General features: G+C 31.1%; 1 protein-coding gene across 1 annotated transcript; it reads left to right on the forward strand.

The window, feature by feature from the left end:
* Positions 1–847: 847 nt before the first annotated feature.
* LOC102661442 (receptor-like protein EIX2) lies at positions 848–6,454 on the forward strand. Its single transcript, XM_014768514.3, has 2 exons — positions 848–4,490; positions 6,196–6,454. The coding sequence occupies exon 1, from the start codon at positions 907–909 to the stop codon at positions 4,450–4,452; it is 3,546 nt and encodes a 1,181-aa protein (XP_014624000.1). The 5' UTR covers positions 848–906; the 3' UTR covers positions 4,453–4,490; positions 6,196–6,454.
* The last annotated feature ends 11,783 nt before the right edge of the window (positions 6,455–18,237 follow it).

Here is an 18,237-nt window from a genome sequence, read left to right on the forward strand (position 1 = left end):
TTGTAACTCATTCAAACTTACTTGTCGAGGAGGAGAGTTGTTTTGTTCTTTTTGGTTTTTCTTTTTATATTTTGTAGTTATTTGTTTCCTTTCATTTTTCTTTCATGAGTTTTAAGAGGTTGATCTAAATGGGAAAGAAGAACAATTGAGGTGTGATTTTGATGTGAATGTGGGTTGATTATTGTGGGAGAAAAATTGATGGCAGAAAAAGTAACAATTTTATATTGATTGTTTCATAATTGATGTAGTGTAGAAAGATATTTTCTATGTTGGTTATAAAACAATTGATGTAAAAAAAGAGAATACATTTTACATAGACAAGATTTACATATTGGTTGTAGAATTGATGTAAAAAATACATTTTAACTTATGAAAAATACCTCCCCACCATTGGTGAATTTAAAAATATGTGCAAAGACTTTTTTATTTCTTGGGGACCGGTGCCAAGACTTGAAATTGCTAGTCTATGCAAAACATTCATGTAAAGACAAATTAATCTTGCATTTCTTGTACTTTGGCAAAATAACACATCATATTTTTTGGTGGCCTTAAATAATTTGATTACACAATTATATAATTATTGATTTTTTTATTATGAATTCTATATTTTTTCCATGAAAAATGGTAAGTTTAAATTGCTTATCACCTGAGTGTAATAAAGGAAATTAAAATATATAAACCTCGTACATGGAGTCTTCATTTTTTAATTTTAAAAATAATTTTTTTAAAGAGAAAATTTCCTTAATTTTTTTGTCTCCGATGAGTGAACGAGAATAAACAACTCTGTCGTTTAGCCATACTATCAGCTATATAAATCCTGCCGCAGGCTCCATCTTTCAAACTTGACAATTAAAGAGAAAACTGATCACAGTAACCGATCTTTGTTTTACTCTTAGTCATTTCATAATGAGTTGTTATTCTCTGAAACTATTTTATGCACTTTTGCTGCTTTTATTGCATGCTGCAGGATCCATTCTTGGATTCAACAGCCTTCCCAATAGCGCAGAAATTAAGTGCATTGAGAGTGAGAGACAAGCACTCCTCAACTTCAAACATGGCCTCAAAGATGACTCCGGCATGCTGTCTACATGGAGGGACGATGGCAATAACAGAGACTGTTGCAAATGGAAAGGCATTCAATGCAATAATCAAACTGGTCATGTTGAGATGCTTCATCTCCGTGGTCATGGTACACAATATTTGAGAGGTGCAATCAATATCTCTTCATTGATTGCCCTTCAAAATATTGAACACTTGGATCTCAGCTCTAATACTTTTCCATGGAGTCATATCCCAGAACACATGGGCTCGTTCACCAACTTAAGATATCTCAATCTCTCTCATTGTTTATTTGGTGGGAGTATTCCTTCTGATATTGGAAAGCTTACACATTTACTGTCTCTTGATCTAGGTAAGAATTTTTATCTCCATGGACAAATCCCTTATCAACTTGGAAACCTTACACATTTACAATATCTTGATCTAAGTGATAATTATCTGGATGGGGAACTCCCTTATCAACTTGGAAATCTCTCACAGTTGAGGTATCTTGATCTTGGTGAGAATTCATTTTCGGGAACACTCCCTTTCCAGGTTGGGAATCTTCCTTTGTTGCACACTCTCAGACTTGGTGGCAATTTTGATGTGAAATATAAGGATGCAGAGTGGTTGACTAATCTTTCTTCCTTGACAAAACTTGAGCTAAGTTCACTACGCAACCTTTCCTCTTCTCATCACTGGCTACAAATGATCAGCAAGCTTATTCCAAACTTAAGAGAGTTGAGGCTATTTGATTGTTCTCTTTCAGATACAAATATTCAATCTCTGTTTTATTCACCTTCCAACTTTTCCACTGCTCTTACCATCCTTGATCTTTCTTTCAATAAGCTGACATCCTCAACATTTCAACTGTTGTCAAACTTTAGCCTTAATCTTCAGGAGCTTTATCTTCGTGATAATAACATTGTTTTGTCATCTCCTCTCTGCCCAAAGTTTCCTTCTCTTGTTATCCTTGACCTTTCCTATTGTTCTCTTTCAGATACAAATATTCAATCTCTGTTTTATTCACCTTCCAACTTTTCCACTGCTCTTACCGTCCTTGATCTTTCTTCAAATAAGCTCACATCCTCAACATTTCAACTGTTGTCAAACTTTAGTCTTAATCTTCAGGAGCTTTATCTTGGTGATAATAGCATTGTTTTGTCATCTCCTCTCTGCCCAAACTTTCCTTCTCTTGGTATCCTTGACCTTTCCTATAATAATATGACATCATCAGTCTTTCAAGGTGGTTTCAACTTCAGCTCAAAACTTCAAAATCTTCATTTGCAAAATTGTAGTCTTACGGATGGAAGTTTTCTTATGTCATCTTCTTCCAGTATGAGTTCTTCATCTTCTCTTGTTTTCCTTGATCTCTCCTCAAATCTGTTGAAATCATCAACTATATTTTACTGGCTCTTTAACTCCACCACCAATCTTCATGACCTTTTCCTTGATGAGAACATGTTAGAAGGTCCCATTCCAGATGGATTTGGGAAAGTAATGAACTCTCTTGAAGCTCTTTACCTCTCCGGTAACAAACTGCAAGGCGAGATTCCATCTTTCTTTGGTAACATGTGCACATTGCAGGGGTTAGGCCTCTCAAATAACAAGTTGAATGGGGAAATTTCTAGCTTCTTCCAAAATTCTTCATGGTGCAGCAGAGACATATTTAAGGAGTTGGATTTATCTGATAACCGGTTGACTGGCATGTTACCTAAAAGCATTCGATTGTTATCAGAGCTGGAGTTTCTTAACTTGGCTGGGAATTCTTTGGAGGGTGACGTCACTGAATCCCATCTTTCTAATTTTTCCAAATTAAAATACTTGTACTTATCAGAGAACTCGTTGTCTCTGAAATTTGTCCCGAGTTGGGTTCCCTCATTCCAATTAGAATACTTGGGAATCAGATCTTGCGAGTTGGGCCCCACTTTTCCTAGTTGGCTCAAGACTCAACTTTCCATAACTTTTCTGGATATTTCTGATAGTGGGCTTAATGGTTCAGTACCAGAATGGTTTTGGAAGAACTTGCAAAATGTGCAAAAATTGAATATGTCACACAACAATCTCACAGGTTCAATTCCGAATTTGCCACTAAAGCTTCTTAATAGACCATCTATAATTTTGAATTCAAATCAATTTATGGGCAAAGTTCCGTCATTTTTGCTACAAGCTTCGAAGCTAAAGCTCAGTCATAATAAACTTTCGGGTTTGTCTTCATTTTTGTGTGACCAAAGTGCAGCTGGAAACTTGGGCCTTTTAGATTTATCAAACAATCAGATAAAGGAACAAATTCCAGATTGTTGGAAGCGTGTAGATACACTACTGGTTCTTGATTTAAGCCACAATAAATTGTCTGGGAAGATTCCCATTTCCTTGAGCACCCTTGTTAAATTGAAAGCATTGGTTTTAGGCTACAATAATTTAATGGGTGGATTGCCTTCTACTTTGAAGAATTGCAGCAATTTAATTATGCTTGATGTGGGTGAAAATATGTTATCCGGTCCAATACCATCATGGATCGGAGAAAGTATGCACCAACTGATAATCTTGAACATGAGAGGGAATAACTTCTCTGGAAATCTTCCCAATCATCTTTGCTATTTGAAGCACATTCAATTGTTGGATCTTTCACGGAATAAGTTATCCAAAGGAATTCCAACGTGCTTAAAGAATTTTACTGCATTGTCTGAAAAAAGCATCAACAGAAGTGATACTATGTATCGTGTATATTGGTACAATCGTACTTACTACGAAGTTTACAGTAGTCTCAGTTTGGGTGATTATACGTTTGACATAACATGGATGTGGAAAGGTGTGGAACATGGGTTCAGAAATCCAGAATTGTTTCTCAAGAGCATTGATCTTTCAAGTAATAATTTAACAGGTGAAATACCAAAAGAGGTTGGATATTTGCTTGGGTTAGTTTCTTTGAATTTATCAAGAAACAATCTGAGTGGAGAAATTCCTCCAGAGATTGGAAATTTAAGTTCGCTAGATTCCCTTGACTTATCAAGAAATCATTTCATTGGGCAAATTCCTTCTTCTCTTTCTGAAATTGATGGTCTAGGCAAATTAGACTTGTCAGACAATTCTCTTTCCGGAAGAATCCCATCAGGAAGACATTTCGAGACCTTTGATGCCTCTAGTTTTGAAGGAAATGTTGATCTTTGTGGTGAACAACTTAACAAAACTTGTCCTGGAGAAGGGGAACAGACAACAGCAAAGCCTCAAGAATCAGCAGTCAACGGTGATGATTCGGTTTTCTATGAAGCATTATACATGAGCTTGGGGATTGGATACTTCATTGGGTTTTGGGGCTTCTTAGGACCAATACTACTTTGGCGTCCTTGGAGAAATGCTTACATGAGGTTCCTGAACAGATTGACAGGCTACATATATGTATGGTTGTTGTAAATGTGGCAAAGTGTTGCTGGTGGCTTTAAGGCAAAAAGGTATGTTGTAGCTTCTATTTTTCAAATGCATGGTTTATCTTTTGTTATAGTTGTATTTATCAAGAATTGCTTCACGTACAAAATAACGGTACTAAAATGTATTTTGAACTGAAAGTTCATACTATCAGTAATCTAATTGCTAGAAGTTTCCAAATTATTTGTTCTTCCTAAGTACTTTTTTTTATAAACTTCCTAACTTAACTAACAAATTAATGGAAAGAATGTGATTTTAGTCCTTATACTTTTGGTTAAAGATCCTTATACTTATATATTGATAATTGTGTTCGTCAAACTTTAAAAAGTATGTGGATTTAGTCCCTCAGAACGTTAAATAACATGATGAAATCTTAGTAAGAAAGGACTAAATCTACATAATTTTTAAAGTTTAAGACCAAAGTTATGAATATGAAAGTATAGGAACCTTGATAACGTATAATCGATAGTTAAGTAATAAAAAAGAGATAGCAAGCAGTTATCCAATTGAGATATTTTTTTTTTCTTTTTTAAAAGAAATTGTTTCATACATAAATACGTACAGAATATTAGTCTTTTAGTTTAATATGTATCATTTTTGTGTCTTTCCTACGAAATTTCTTATTTTGATTCTTAATGAGTGAATTAAGTCATTGAGAAGTTGTTTCTCATAAAAAAGAACTAGCCTTACTTTTGTGAAATATAGATATGATTCTCAAATCACAATAGTTCACTCGTATAAGTATATGACTACCTTGTTTTATGGCCCACACATCTCTATAGTACTGGTAGTTTTATTTTTTTACTCATAATACTAATGCTGGTAACTCTATACTACTCAGATATTTCTTGTAACAGTTACAGTATATATGTTGATTTCAGAGTAATTGACTTGATTTATATAAGATAGTTTTTCTAATGTTAATTTGAAGATTCTAAAAGGGATTGTTATTGCCCCCAGAGCTCAGGTGGTGCTCTCAGCCCCACTAAAAAAGGTGAAGTGTTTGGGGTTTGATTCCCCAATCCCACCAAGTCCTGCCCAAGTTCTTGGGACTGCAAAGATATTAACAAAGCCAAATAACATGTTTGTTGTTGCAGAATAATGATATATATTGCATTCATTTCCAATTCTATATAGACAAATACAATTCCGCCTTTATCTTGTAATCCACCACATTCATGCTGGTGCAAAAAAATGCAGTTTATTGCAGATGTGTTGCACACTTCTGATCTGGGATGAAAGATTCGTTGGTTGCAATAACTGCAGGATATTTTTTAGTATTACAGTTTACAATATTTTGTATTTAAGTAATGAATTGCAAAATCTTATTTCCAGAAACTTTCTATGATTTCTGATAATTATATATGTACGCTTCAACATTACAAATACTTTATTATTATCTTTAATTTCTTCTTATCTCACTTTTTACTATTACACTATCACATTATATTACCTATCATACTTACACTTCTCTTTCTTTTTTTTTTTGTCTCCCTAAGTGTCAACTAACATGGCATGTATTATTTTTCAATATTTTTTTCCCATAAATTTTAACGGGACCATAATTCTTATTACATGATATTTTAAATACACTTTGTGAAAAACTTGGGGGGCCATGTCCCTGCATGCATGTATACTTCCATTTTCAATTTTATGTAAACAAATATAATTCTGTCTATATCTTGTAATCCACCACATTAATTTCTGTACAAAAAATGCTGATTGTTGCAGATGTGCTGCACGCTTCGGGTCAGAGAAGAAATCATTGTTGGCAGCTACAAGTGCGAGATATTTCTTTAGTATAGGAGTTTACAATGTTTGGTATGAACTGCAAAATCTTGTTTCCAGAAACTTAGTATGATATTGTTGTATTTTATTGTATAATATGTTTGTAATGCTGTTTGTTTTTCATTATTGTGCTTAGATCTGTGATATCTAGAATTTGACAACTTAATATTTCATCTTCAACAATGCTTTCTACTATATTCTCCTAGTGCAGCTATACTTAACTGTGAATCAAATTTGTGCATGAGAAGAAGAATGCAAGATATCCTATTTGTTCCTAGTTACTATCATTATATTTGCATCCTTGTGTTAGACCCCTTCTGTACATGCACTTTTGCTTCGCCAAAAGTTGCAGGCAGAGCATTAAAATTTGCATCAAGTTAGTGTTAGGTTGCTGGTCTTATCACATTTTATGAATTTATCTCACAATTATCATGAAGATAGACAAGGGTACAACAGTCAATGAAATTCACCCAATGAATGCTAATTTTAAAATTCTCTCTCTTCCGTTGCACCAACATGAGAGTGCCAATTAGATCCCATCATCTAGTCCTTATTTAAGAAGTCTGTCTGCAATAAACTTCTAGTTTGATAAGAAGTCTGTCTGCAATAAATGGTATCATTAGTAATTAGTACATATTCTCACTGAAAATATCTATTGGAGACTACCTTTTCAAGATAGGAGAGGACCAAGTGTGATTCATCATGGGCCATCACCAGTATTTACAATAAATCTATTTTGTCGGAATACAAGTGTAAAGTAGCATCCCACATCGAGTAGAAGTGAAAAAGTTGAGCACCTTATAAGTGAGGAGAAGATTCATAAATTTAAGTTTTAAGGTTTTGGGTTAAAGTGTAGTGTCACGTTTCCTTATGTGGTGACTCGTGTGTCTACCTTAACTTCATGAAGCAAGAAAGAAAGTCCGGGTTTTCCCAACATATTCAATACTAATTTTTCTTTTCTCTGCAGCTTTAGGCAAAGTCTCCCTAATTTAGGAATAAATGCCTTAATTCTAATCACTAGTTAGCAATTACTCTATCATCACCATCCATCTTATATCTTTTGTATTCTCTATTCTCTTTCGTTTTATTTAAAGAGATTCTCAATCTAAAATAGTGTTCTCCATCTCTAGTCGTCATATTTTTCTCTATATTCAATGAGATTTCGGGTAAAGCCAGTTGAATACATTTATAAACTAAATGTCAATGTTGGTAGTCCCTAATTTAGGAGATGGTGGTGATTTCGAGGCTTCTATTTATGTGACCACATGGAGGAATTGATGGTGGTATATTAGCATGATCTCTTGCATACTTAATTGTTGGTTCAGTGGAGCTTGTGATATATAACCATAAGATTATTAGAATTGCTTTGTCGGATAGCTGAGGCAGAGGTGACGCAGAGGAGGTGTAGATGGTTAGGTACATTCAATATTTTTAATTTTAAAATTCTCTCTCTTCCGTTGCACCAACATGAGAGTGCCAATTAGATCCCATCATCTAGTCCTTATTTTAGAAGTCTGTCTGCAATAAACTTCTAGTTTTATAAGAAGTCTGTCTGCAATAAACTTCTAGTTTTATAAGAAGTCTGTCTGCAATAAATGGTATCATTAGTAATTAGTACATATGCTCACTGGTATCACTGGAAATATCTATTGGAGACTACCTTTTCAAGATAGGAGTGGACCACGTATGGTTCATCATGGGCCACCACCAGTATTTACAATAAATCTATTCGGTTGGTTGGAATACAAGTGTGAGATGACATCCCACAAAAAGTTGAGCACTATATAAGTGAGGAGAAAATTAATAAATTTGACTCTTAAGGTTTTAGGTTAAAGTGTGGTATCTTATGAGGCAGAGGTGATGCAGAGGAGGTGTAGATGGTTAGGTACATTCAATATTTTTAATTTTGTATAGAGAAATAAAATTCCGTCTTTATCTTGTAATGCACTGCATTAGTTATTGTTTGGACAAATAAAAAAATCTCAGTTTATAGCAGGTGTGCTACACACAATTCTTATATGGGTTGAAATCATTGTGGGTTCCAACAAGTGAAATAAACCATCTGCACCTCCTTTTATTTTCTTTCTTGGGATCACAGCAGCTGCAACAAAGCACCCTCCCTTTTAGTCTCTTTGTTCAAAACATAGTATCAGCAACCAACGGCGGGACACACGAAGGGCAAGTGGTGAACACCATAACCACTTGCTAATGAGGACAGAAATTAGAAACTGAATTTTAGTAATAAATTAAACTAAATGAAACTCAAAATCTAGCTAGTCATTAGAGTACAAAAATGTACATAACTCTAAGAATTATTAAGAAGCTAATTCATTAGAGAAATCATTTGAAAACAAAAGAATTTCTCTAAACAGAACACAACCTATAATTTCTTTCCAAGAAAAATAATCACTTCTTAGAGATGTAACTACGAATAGTAACAGCAGAAGTAAAGAAAAGAAACAGGAGAATTAGATAAACTCAATGTGTTAAATTGATGAAAGCCAATATGTGCGTGTTGGAGAGATGCATAAGCAAGAGATATAATAAAGTAAAATTGTATTACATGGAGTTAGAATTAACAAATAACTGAGATAAAGAATTATATAAATAAAATCAATCAATTAGATTCGCTTCAAAAAGAACATTTTTGTTAGGAAAAGGCACTCTCCCTTTCCATCACAAAAGGAGTTATTGAGGTATTTAATTCTGAAATAGAAATAAATACTATGAAGTTAAAAGAAAGAAGTTATTGGAATAACATACCTCCTAGCCTTTGAGCCACGTATCGCACTTGGCTACATTCAGTTCAACCGTTAGAAGTATATAGTCTGTCAATCTGTTCAAGAATTTCAGGTAAGCAATTCTCCATGGTTGCCAAAGTAGTATTGGCCCTAATAAGCCCCAAAAGCCTGTGAAGAATCCAATCCCCAAGCTCATATATAATGCTCCATGGAAAACTGAATTGTCATCGAGTGCTGGTCCTTGAGGCTTTGCTATTGTCTCATCTCTTGGACAACTTTTGTTAATTTGTTGACCACAAAGACCAGGATTTCCTTCAAAACTAGAGGCATCAAAGGTTTGCAAATGTCCTTCCCATGGGATTCTTCCACTGAGATCATTGTTTGATTAGTTTAACTTGCCAAGACCATCAATTTTGGAAAGAGTAGAAGGAATTTTGCCAGATAAATGATTTCTTGATAAGTCAAGAAAGTCTAGTCAAGTTGGATTCCCAATCTCAGAAGGAATTTCTCCATTTAAGTGGTTTCTTGCTAAATTCAAAGAAACTAATCCAAATAAATACCCAACCTCTTTTGGTATTTCAGCTGATAAATCATTACTTGAGAGATCAATGCTCTTTAGAATATACTCAGGATTCCAAAATTCATAATCCTGACCTTTCCACATCAGTAGCACATCAGAGACATAACTATAGAAGTTAATCTCTTTAACTGATATTTTTCATCCCCTTTCAATTTCACTTGTGCTTACTCCCCTTTCCGTCATTGCAGTAAAATTGCTGAAACAGGTTGGAATTCTTCCTGAAAAATTATTTCTTGAAAGATCCAAGAGATGAATTTTCCTCAAATAACTGATATGTATAGGAACACTTCCAAAAAAGTGACTTACTCTCAAGCTTAGATTTTCAGTTGTTGTAGACTTTCTCCTATCCATGAGGGTATTTGGCCAGACAACAGATTTTGAATCACGTCTAATATATCTAAATGAGTGCAATTCTTCAACATGAATGGTAGTTCTCCAATTAAACTATTGTTTCGTAAAACCAAAGCTTGCAAATAAACAAGAGTACCCATGGACTGTGGAATCTTCCCTGACAATTTATTATTGCTTAGATCAAGATATTCTAATGAATTTAGATCATCCCAACAGTCGGGAAGCTGTCCCATTATTTGATTATTTGATAAATCCAAAGTGTACAGGTATGTAGTTGCTTTTTTTCCACACAAGAATGAATTTATATCAGAAATCTTGTTTTCTGAAAGATCCAATGTCCAAGCTTGTGACAAAAAGTTAGGAATTCGACCTGCAAATTGATTTGAATTTAGAATTATTGATGTTCCATAACGTTTGGTATGAAGCTTGATTGGTAAATTTGGAATTGTGCCTTTGAGACTGTTGTAAGACATATTCATACCATATATATGCCGTAACTTGTTCCAAAACCAGTCTGGTACAAAGTCATCAACCCCAGCATCAGAGATATCTAGCATGCTCAAGTGACTTTGAGTTTGGAGCCAACTTGGGAAACTAGGACCCAACTTGCAAGAAGCTAGTCCCAAAGTATGTAATTGGAAAGATGGAACCCATGTAGCACCAAACTTTAGAGACAATCAGTTGTCAAGTTATGCCTAAGACCTTCAATTTGGACAAATTTGTGAGATGTGATTCAGTGATATCACCCTCCAAGTAATTCTCCTCTAGGGAAAGATACTCCAACTCATGTAGCAACCCAATGCTTTTAGGTATTTCTCCAGTTAACTGATTATTAGAAATATCTAATCTCCTCAAAGATGTAAAATTTGAAAGAATAGGTAGCATGCCAGTAATCCGGTTATCTGATAAATCCTGAGTCTGAAATACAAGTCTGTTGCACCATGAAGAATTTTGAATGAAGCTAGAAATTTCCCCACTCAAGCTGTTATTGTTAAGGAATAATGCCTGCAATGTATATGATCTGTTTCATTGCTGCAGTCGACGCCTTTCTTTCCATTTGCAACAATCTCTATTGTTATCACCATTGCTCCATGTAGACAGCATGCAAGAGTCATCTCGAAGGCCTTGTTTGAAGTTGAGCAGTGCTTGTCTCTCCCTCTCAATGCATTTCACATGTTATGAGGAGTTGAATCCAAGAATGGATGCTTGGGTATGCATTCTACGCCCTTAGTTTTCGTCGACTATGAAAGAAATTAAGGTAGGATGATTCAAACGAAAAGAAAATTATAGAATCATTAGATGTAAACGAGATAATGGAAATAAAGATGAAAACGAGAGACAATTATTTTTGTTATCATATATTTCGTGGTCTTCTAGTTTTTTAAAAGATAATGGTCTTCTATTTTTTTTTTAAATTCATTTTGATAACTTATCTTATTTTAAAGGTTTAAAATGTTCCTTTAACTAGTTAAACATTCAAAATGATCTTCTAACTGAGTATTATTTGATGAAAAAAAATGAATATATTTAAGTGGCTGAAGAATTATTTTGAATTTTTTAAATAAGATAAGTTACTAAAATGAAAATTTTAAAGTATAAATAATCATTTTGAATGATTTAAATGAGATAAAGAACAAAAGTAAACTTTTAAAAGATAAAAGATCATTTTGAGAAAAATAAATAAGATAAAGTGCTAAAATAGTCATTTATCCTTTTTTATCATCACTGTTATTATAAAACTAAATATTTAAAGAATTAAAATAAATAAGGCTTAAATACTTTTTTATCCTATAATTTAGTGCTTTTTTATTTTTGTCTTTGTAATTTTTTTTTTAATCCTTAAAGAAGTTTGTTTATTTTATGTTTCGTCCTTAAAACGTTTAGATGACACTTTGAATAATAAACAATATGTTTTGAATTGTGAAAATAGGTTGTTTGAAGTTCTTTAAGGACAAAAATCAAGGTAAATTAATTATCGTTTTAGCCTTTATATTTTTCACTTTTTTTAATTAAATATTCATGATTGTTTTCCAATCATTTTTTACATTTACTAATATTTTTAAAATATTTACTATGACATAATTGATTAGCAAGCATGGCTGGATCCAAATGGGACAAAGAATTGTGTTGCACTCTCATTGTTTTCCTTTATATAGACTTTAATTTATATATATATATATATATATATATATAGTATATGTAGCGCTATAAGTTTATCAATTAAGATCATTTTGTATGCATAATTAAGCTAGTTATTTTTTACTCCTCCGGTATTTATTTTATGAATATGTTCCTGTTAAATTATTTATTTTAAAAGCAAAAGACTATAAATATGTTCCTGTTAATTTATTTATTTTAATAAATAAATATGTTTCTATTTGCATAAAGAGTATAAAATGGACAATAATGTGATTTCACGCCAAGCTCATGTTCAATTGTTGTATAAACTAATTTACCAGTAAAAAAAAATGGACGACAAAGAAATGCGTATCAGCATATCCAAAAAAATGTGGTATATATAATGGTTGTTGATGAGAGATATTATTTTAAGATAAAAATGGTTATAAAAAATTTTATACAGTAATTTAATTATAATTTATAATATATTTAAAATAATCATATTAAAATAATTTAAATAGTAACATGTAATTGAATGATAATATAATTTTTTTATTATATATTTAAAATAATTATCTAAATATAATTCAAAGATAACATGTAATTAAATAATAATATAAAATAATTTTAAATTATCACTACATAAATATTAAACTCTTTCTTAATTTAAATTATTAAACGATAAATTTTATTATATTATTTGTGGTTAAATACAGACCTAAGGCTCGAAGCCTTTGGACCAAGTTCATATCCTCTCACGTTATTGACCGACTTAATTTTCTAGCATACAAATCATATTAGATGTGCAGTGGCATATTGCCTATAGTGGAAAATGCAACTTCACAAGTTGAGGAATGAAAAACAATAACTCCATGAGCGAATTCTTCGGGGTACGGTGTGGAGTGAAGAATTGAAGGAGTCTAAGCGCCAGAGGTTGCTTACTAAATCTGAATTGGTGAAAATCAATTAAAATAATTTAAATTTGATAATTTTTATATTTGAGTTAGATCTAGATTGAACCGATCATTGAGTTTAGTTTTTAACATCAGTTTTAATATATGAACTCATTGATCTATTATTTATCTCAAATTATTATTATTATTATTATTTATAATATATATTTAAATTTTTTAAAAATTAAATATTATTGATTATTGATTACATAAAGTTATCAACACAAATTAAATAAATATCAATACATCTTTATCCTTTACAATCAAAATGACAGATTTTATTCATTGAAACTACTTGAGATATGAGCTTCTAAAGATATTTTGAATTTATTTACAAAAAGTAGATCTTATAATATTTTATTAATTTTGATAGAAAAAAAATGTTTAAAATCCTTCTTTATTATGTTTATTAATTTGTTTTTACCTCATTTGGGTTGGTATTTGTGCAAACACCTAATGCTAAAAACGTAAGGAAAGGTACAGAAGATGAGTTGGCTTCTAGGCCTGTCAGACCCTAACTAAGGGTTTAGCCACTCTACAATGAGAAGGGGTGAAAGAAAGGGAGTAAATGAAACCCTATTACAGGGGTTTGTGGTGGTGTCCGTCCCGCCTTATACTGGCTCTCTATTCATAACTGTTGAAGTGGGCTTTTGGTCATCGAAGGCGGGTTTTGCGCAACACCCCGCGCTTAGCGCGTGTAGATCGCACGCTTAGCGCGCGTGTTGCAAGCTTAACGTGTGCTTCTGTTGGATCGCGGGCTTAGCAGGCTCTTCTCGTTTAGCGCGTTCTATTTCAGTTATGCGCGCTTAGCGTCTGTTGCGAGCTCAGTGCACGTGGCCTCGCTTAGCGCCTGTGCTTCCTAGCCCGCTTAGCGTATGATACGCGCTGAGTGTGTATTGGGTTGGACCTACTTCAGATTTTTTTCTTTTCTTTAATTTTTCTGACCTTTTTGCTTGTTACACCTCCAATTTTTATATCTGCAGCCAAAATTCAACAAAACATCAGTTCTTTAATATTTAAGCGTAAATAACTACTAAATAATTATTTTTAAAGAAAATTTTGTCTTATTTTCTATTATCAAAATACAATTATTTTGCAGTTATAATTCTTTTCAATTGTTCTTTTCGTTTTACCATATATACTTCCACGTAACAACTCTCACTTTTCACATTGCAGGTTTCTAAAAGTCTATTTGTATATTAAGATAAAAGTCTCTCTTCTAGTTTAGATGAAAGTGAAATTAAAATTTGTGAAAAATTCCAAACAATAGTAGAGAAAGATGTTAAAGAGAGTGTTTTAAATATATTATCACTAATATTTTTATTCTTTTTTCCTACATTTGAGATCACGGTGTCTTTTGACTCAATGAGTCAAAGACTAATCTTGCTTGTGATGCGAATGTTATTAACCAAATATAATTTTTACATATGATAAAAATTGAATATTGATTCTCTTGTTAAATATATAATTTTCCTCATGTGAACACAATCATCATTTCTATTAATTTTAATAGTGTAACAAATAGTATGCATTTACATAATTCCAAAATTTAATTACAAAAAGTTTTATGATATAATTTTTAGAATTTAGATTATAAAACTCACTTCATTTTTAACATAATTCTGAACTAATGACACTGCGTACACTCACTTGTAAGAGTGATATTATTGGAAAAAATACAAAAAAATAAAAATTAGTGGGTGTAGTAAAATGGAGGTTCTAAAAAGAAATTCTAGAAGAAATGCAAAAAAAAAATGCCATGACATCCTATCACTTTACTTTAAAATAGATTTTAATCAAAATTATTATTTTAAAAATCAATATTATTCTAATTTTTATAAATACTCATTCAAATACTTATTCGTGCATCTTGTTGCTTCAAAGATTTTTCAGGAAGTATCCCTAAAGTAAGCATCAACATTATTGCGCGCGGAGTTATTAACATCTTTCTGCAACACACAGTATTCTTTTAGCCGAGATGAATGATAGGATACTCAAATTGCAATTAATATTCTTTCGGGAAAAATATGATTGGTTTGGACCTGTTTGAATTAATAATTGATTAATAACATCATCGAATATTGCTTGATTATGACAATTAGTTCAATTATATTGCTCCTATACCCACTAGGGTTGATCAGAAAATAAGCTAATAAATGTATTGACTTCTCCTTTTTCAATACGATACAATGCATATAATTGTAACATATGTATCTTTTACACTAAAATCATGAGGGATAGAAGAATGAAAGATACCCTATTAGTTCCTAGTTACTACCAGTATATTTGCATCCTTGTGTTGGACCCCTTTGGTTCGCCAAAAGTAGCAAGCAGAGCATTAAAAATTGCATGAAGCTAGTGTTAGGTTGCTGGTCTTATCACACTAAAATTAAGCATTGATAGGGGTCCCAGCAGCTTGCAGACTTCAACAACCCATCCATCACTAAAAAACAAGTCAACATAGGAAGACTGAGTTTTCGTTTGGAGTATAGCTTATTCCAAGTCAACATAACCTTGTCTTATTACATTAAATTCCAACTACTCGTTCAGTCCTCCATTACAGTTGTCTTTGTTTGGATCTATGAACAATTGTGATGTGTTTGGGTCGGTCAAACGACTATTTGGGGATATTTTGCTTTAATTCATCCTATAGACTAAAATTTATATTAATATTTAGGAAGGGATAAATCATAACATTTATTATGATTTTTGAATTAAAAATTGTTATCAATGTTACGGCTTTTTTTTTTACATCGGAGTCGAAACTTTTTTTACAACATCAATTTTTTATTTTTATAAACAAGACATTAAAGTCGTAATAATTTTATTTTATACGACTCAAAATCTTTAAAAAATTCATATGATTTTAAAGTCACAAAGTCTTTTATTGAAGTCGTAAATTATTTTATGATTTTAATTTTTTTAATCATACATAATTTTTTATTTTAATTATTCAATAAATTAATGTATGTTTTATTTTTTTAGTTTTATTTAATATTTTTTATATTGTTTTATCTAATATTTTTATATTATTTACTAATGTTAATGATTATTATTTATTTTATAAATTATAAATTATTAATATTATTTGATAAATTATAGATTAATTTTGTTTTTAATATTAGTAAGAAAACATTTTAATATTTTTGTTAAAGAAATGTATGGTAGATTTTATTTTTTATTTAAAATTAAGTCTTTTGTATTATTTTTTAATTTATAAAATAGATAATAATTTTTAGTTAACATCAGTAAAAAAATATAAAAAATATTAAATAAAACTAAAAAAAGAACTCATACATTAATTTATTAAATATTTAAAGTAAAGAATTATTTATGATTTAAAAAATGCATGCAAAACAATTGAAATAGTAAAATAATTTACGACTTTAATAAAAAAAATTTCTTTTAAGACTTTAGAGCGTGAAAAAATACTCTTACAACTTTGACATTGTATTTAAAAAAAAATGAAAAAATGAAGTAGTAAAATTTGTTACAGGTCCAGGGTAAAAAAATTGTAATAGATCTTACAACTTTGAATTCAAAAGTTGCAATATTTATTATAACTTATTTCTTTTGAGATATTAATTTAAATTTTATCAGCAAATGGTGAATTTGAAAAAATAAATTATCCTTAATTGATCGTTGGTCCTTTTGGGTCTCATACAATCCCAAGAGCTTCAAGATTCGGTGTTAGCGTGTTTGATTTAGTACTGAAGAATTAATCTTGAATATATTTTCAGTTATTGTACTTATTTTGTTTCCCGTTAGAGAAGAATTCAAAATTAATTTTAAGTTAATAATTAATTTTAGGTTAAAATAACTTTGAATAATTTCTCTATTAGATTCAAAATTTTATATTAAATTTTACTTTTAACTTTGTTTCATAATAAATATTCATATATAAATCACATCACTTTAAAATGAATTTTATAAAATTAATTACATTCAGAATCAATTTTACCAACATCTAACCAAACAAATATTTCAACAACCCATTCCTCGTGCAAACCAACTTTCATTTTCTAACCCTTTTGCTACGCTATCTGAGGTCGGGCCCAGAATTTTCATTTGAATTAAATTGAAGCTCTCTGCAAACATGATTTATTTAATTTTTCTACTTCATGTATCAATTTTATTGTTTTAATTTTTCTCTTTAAAATACATTTTATAATTTGTAAAAAGTGAAAGGGATAATCAGTTTCAGCAAGTAGTTGACTGGAATTAAATAATATTGAATAAATTTAATTTGAATAAATAAAATTAATAAACTAAATAATTTGTTAATTAAAAAAGAATACACCTTTATTATAGTAATAGAATTATATAGTTTCTATCTTTTAGAACTTACATATATAATTGGTATGTATCCCAAAAAATTTAGAAATCATAATCGTGTTAATTAGCCAAAGAAATCTTGCAAATTGGTTTGTTAATTGGATTACTAAAAAAAATTAGTTTGTTAATGGGATGATTCTAATTTGCTTATTTATTAATATAAGACAAAGCAAATATCATCAATGGAGAGAATGAGAGGGATAGAAAGTGTGTTGTGGGTGAGTAGAGGTTTTTTCAGCCAAAAAGTTCTACACAAAGTTTCCAATTTTCTATCACATGCAAAACTTTGCCATAGTGTCTTTTGTTTTGCATTGACTTGGAAGTCAATTTATGCAAAGATGGAACGCGCGCAGAAATGTCAAAGAAATTATTAAGGTTGTTACAACATTGCCATCGAAATTGATTTGCACGCAGGTCATTATCAGAAATTAGGCACTTAAGTTTTATTTTAGTTTAATTTGTTTATTGCCAACTTTGAAATTTGGTCCGCCATTTTTTTTCTTGTAAATTTGGTATTTCCATATTCTCCTTATCCATTGATGATCTTTCATGTTATAGTAATATTACGTCCATTCCTATTTTTTTCTCATATCTTATTTTAACTGTGAGTGATATTATTTTGTTACTCTGGTACCCAATACGATTTTGTCTTTTTAATCAAATTGCTCTACACAGTTAGGAGTGTCTTGTTTGTAATTCATATGATTAAACTGTTCACTTTTTGGGATATATACAGTTTTAATATATATGATTAAATTAAACTATTTACGTTCTGAAAAGTATGCAGCTTAATATTTGTTATTGTTATTATATATGTCTTAGATAATTATTTTTCCCTTGAAAGTTTGCTTATCATGATGTTTGGAAGTTGGCTAGCTTTTAGTAGAGAGTAAATACACAGTTTGTG

The sequence above is a fragment of the Glycine max genome, chromosome 16, assembly GCF_000004515.6.
Source record: "Glycine max cultivar Williams 82 chromosome 16, Glycine_max_v4.0, whole genome shotgun sequence".
NCBI classification, from domain to species: Eukaryota; Viridiplantae; Streptophyta; class Magnoliopsida; order Fabales; family Fabaceae; genus Glycine; species Glycine max.

Bases quoted from the DNA above. Each gene is read 5' to 3' on its own strand.
- LOC102661442 (XM_014768514.3), top strand. From the start codon at position 907: ATGAGTTGTTATTCTCTGAAACTATTTTATGCACTTTTGCTGCTTTTA.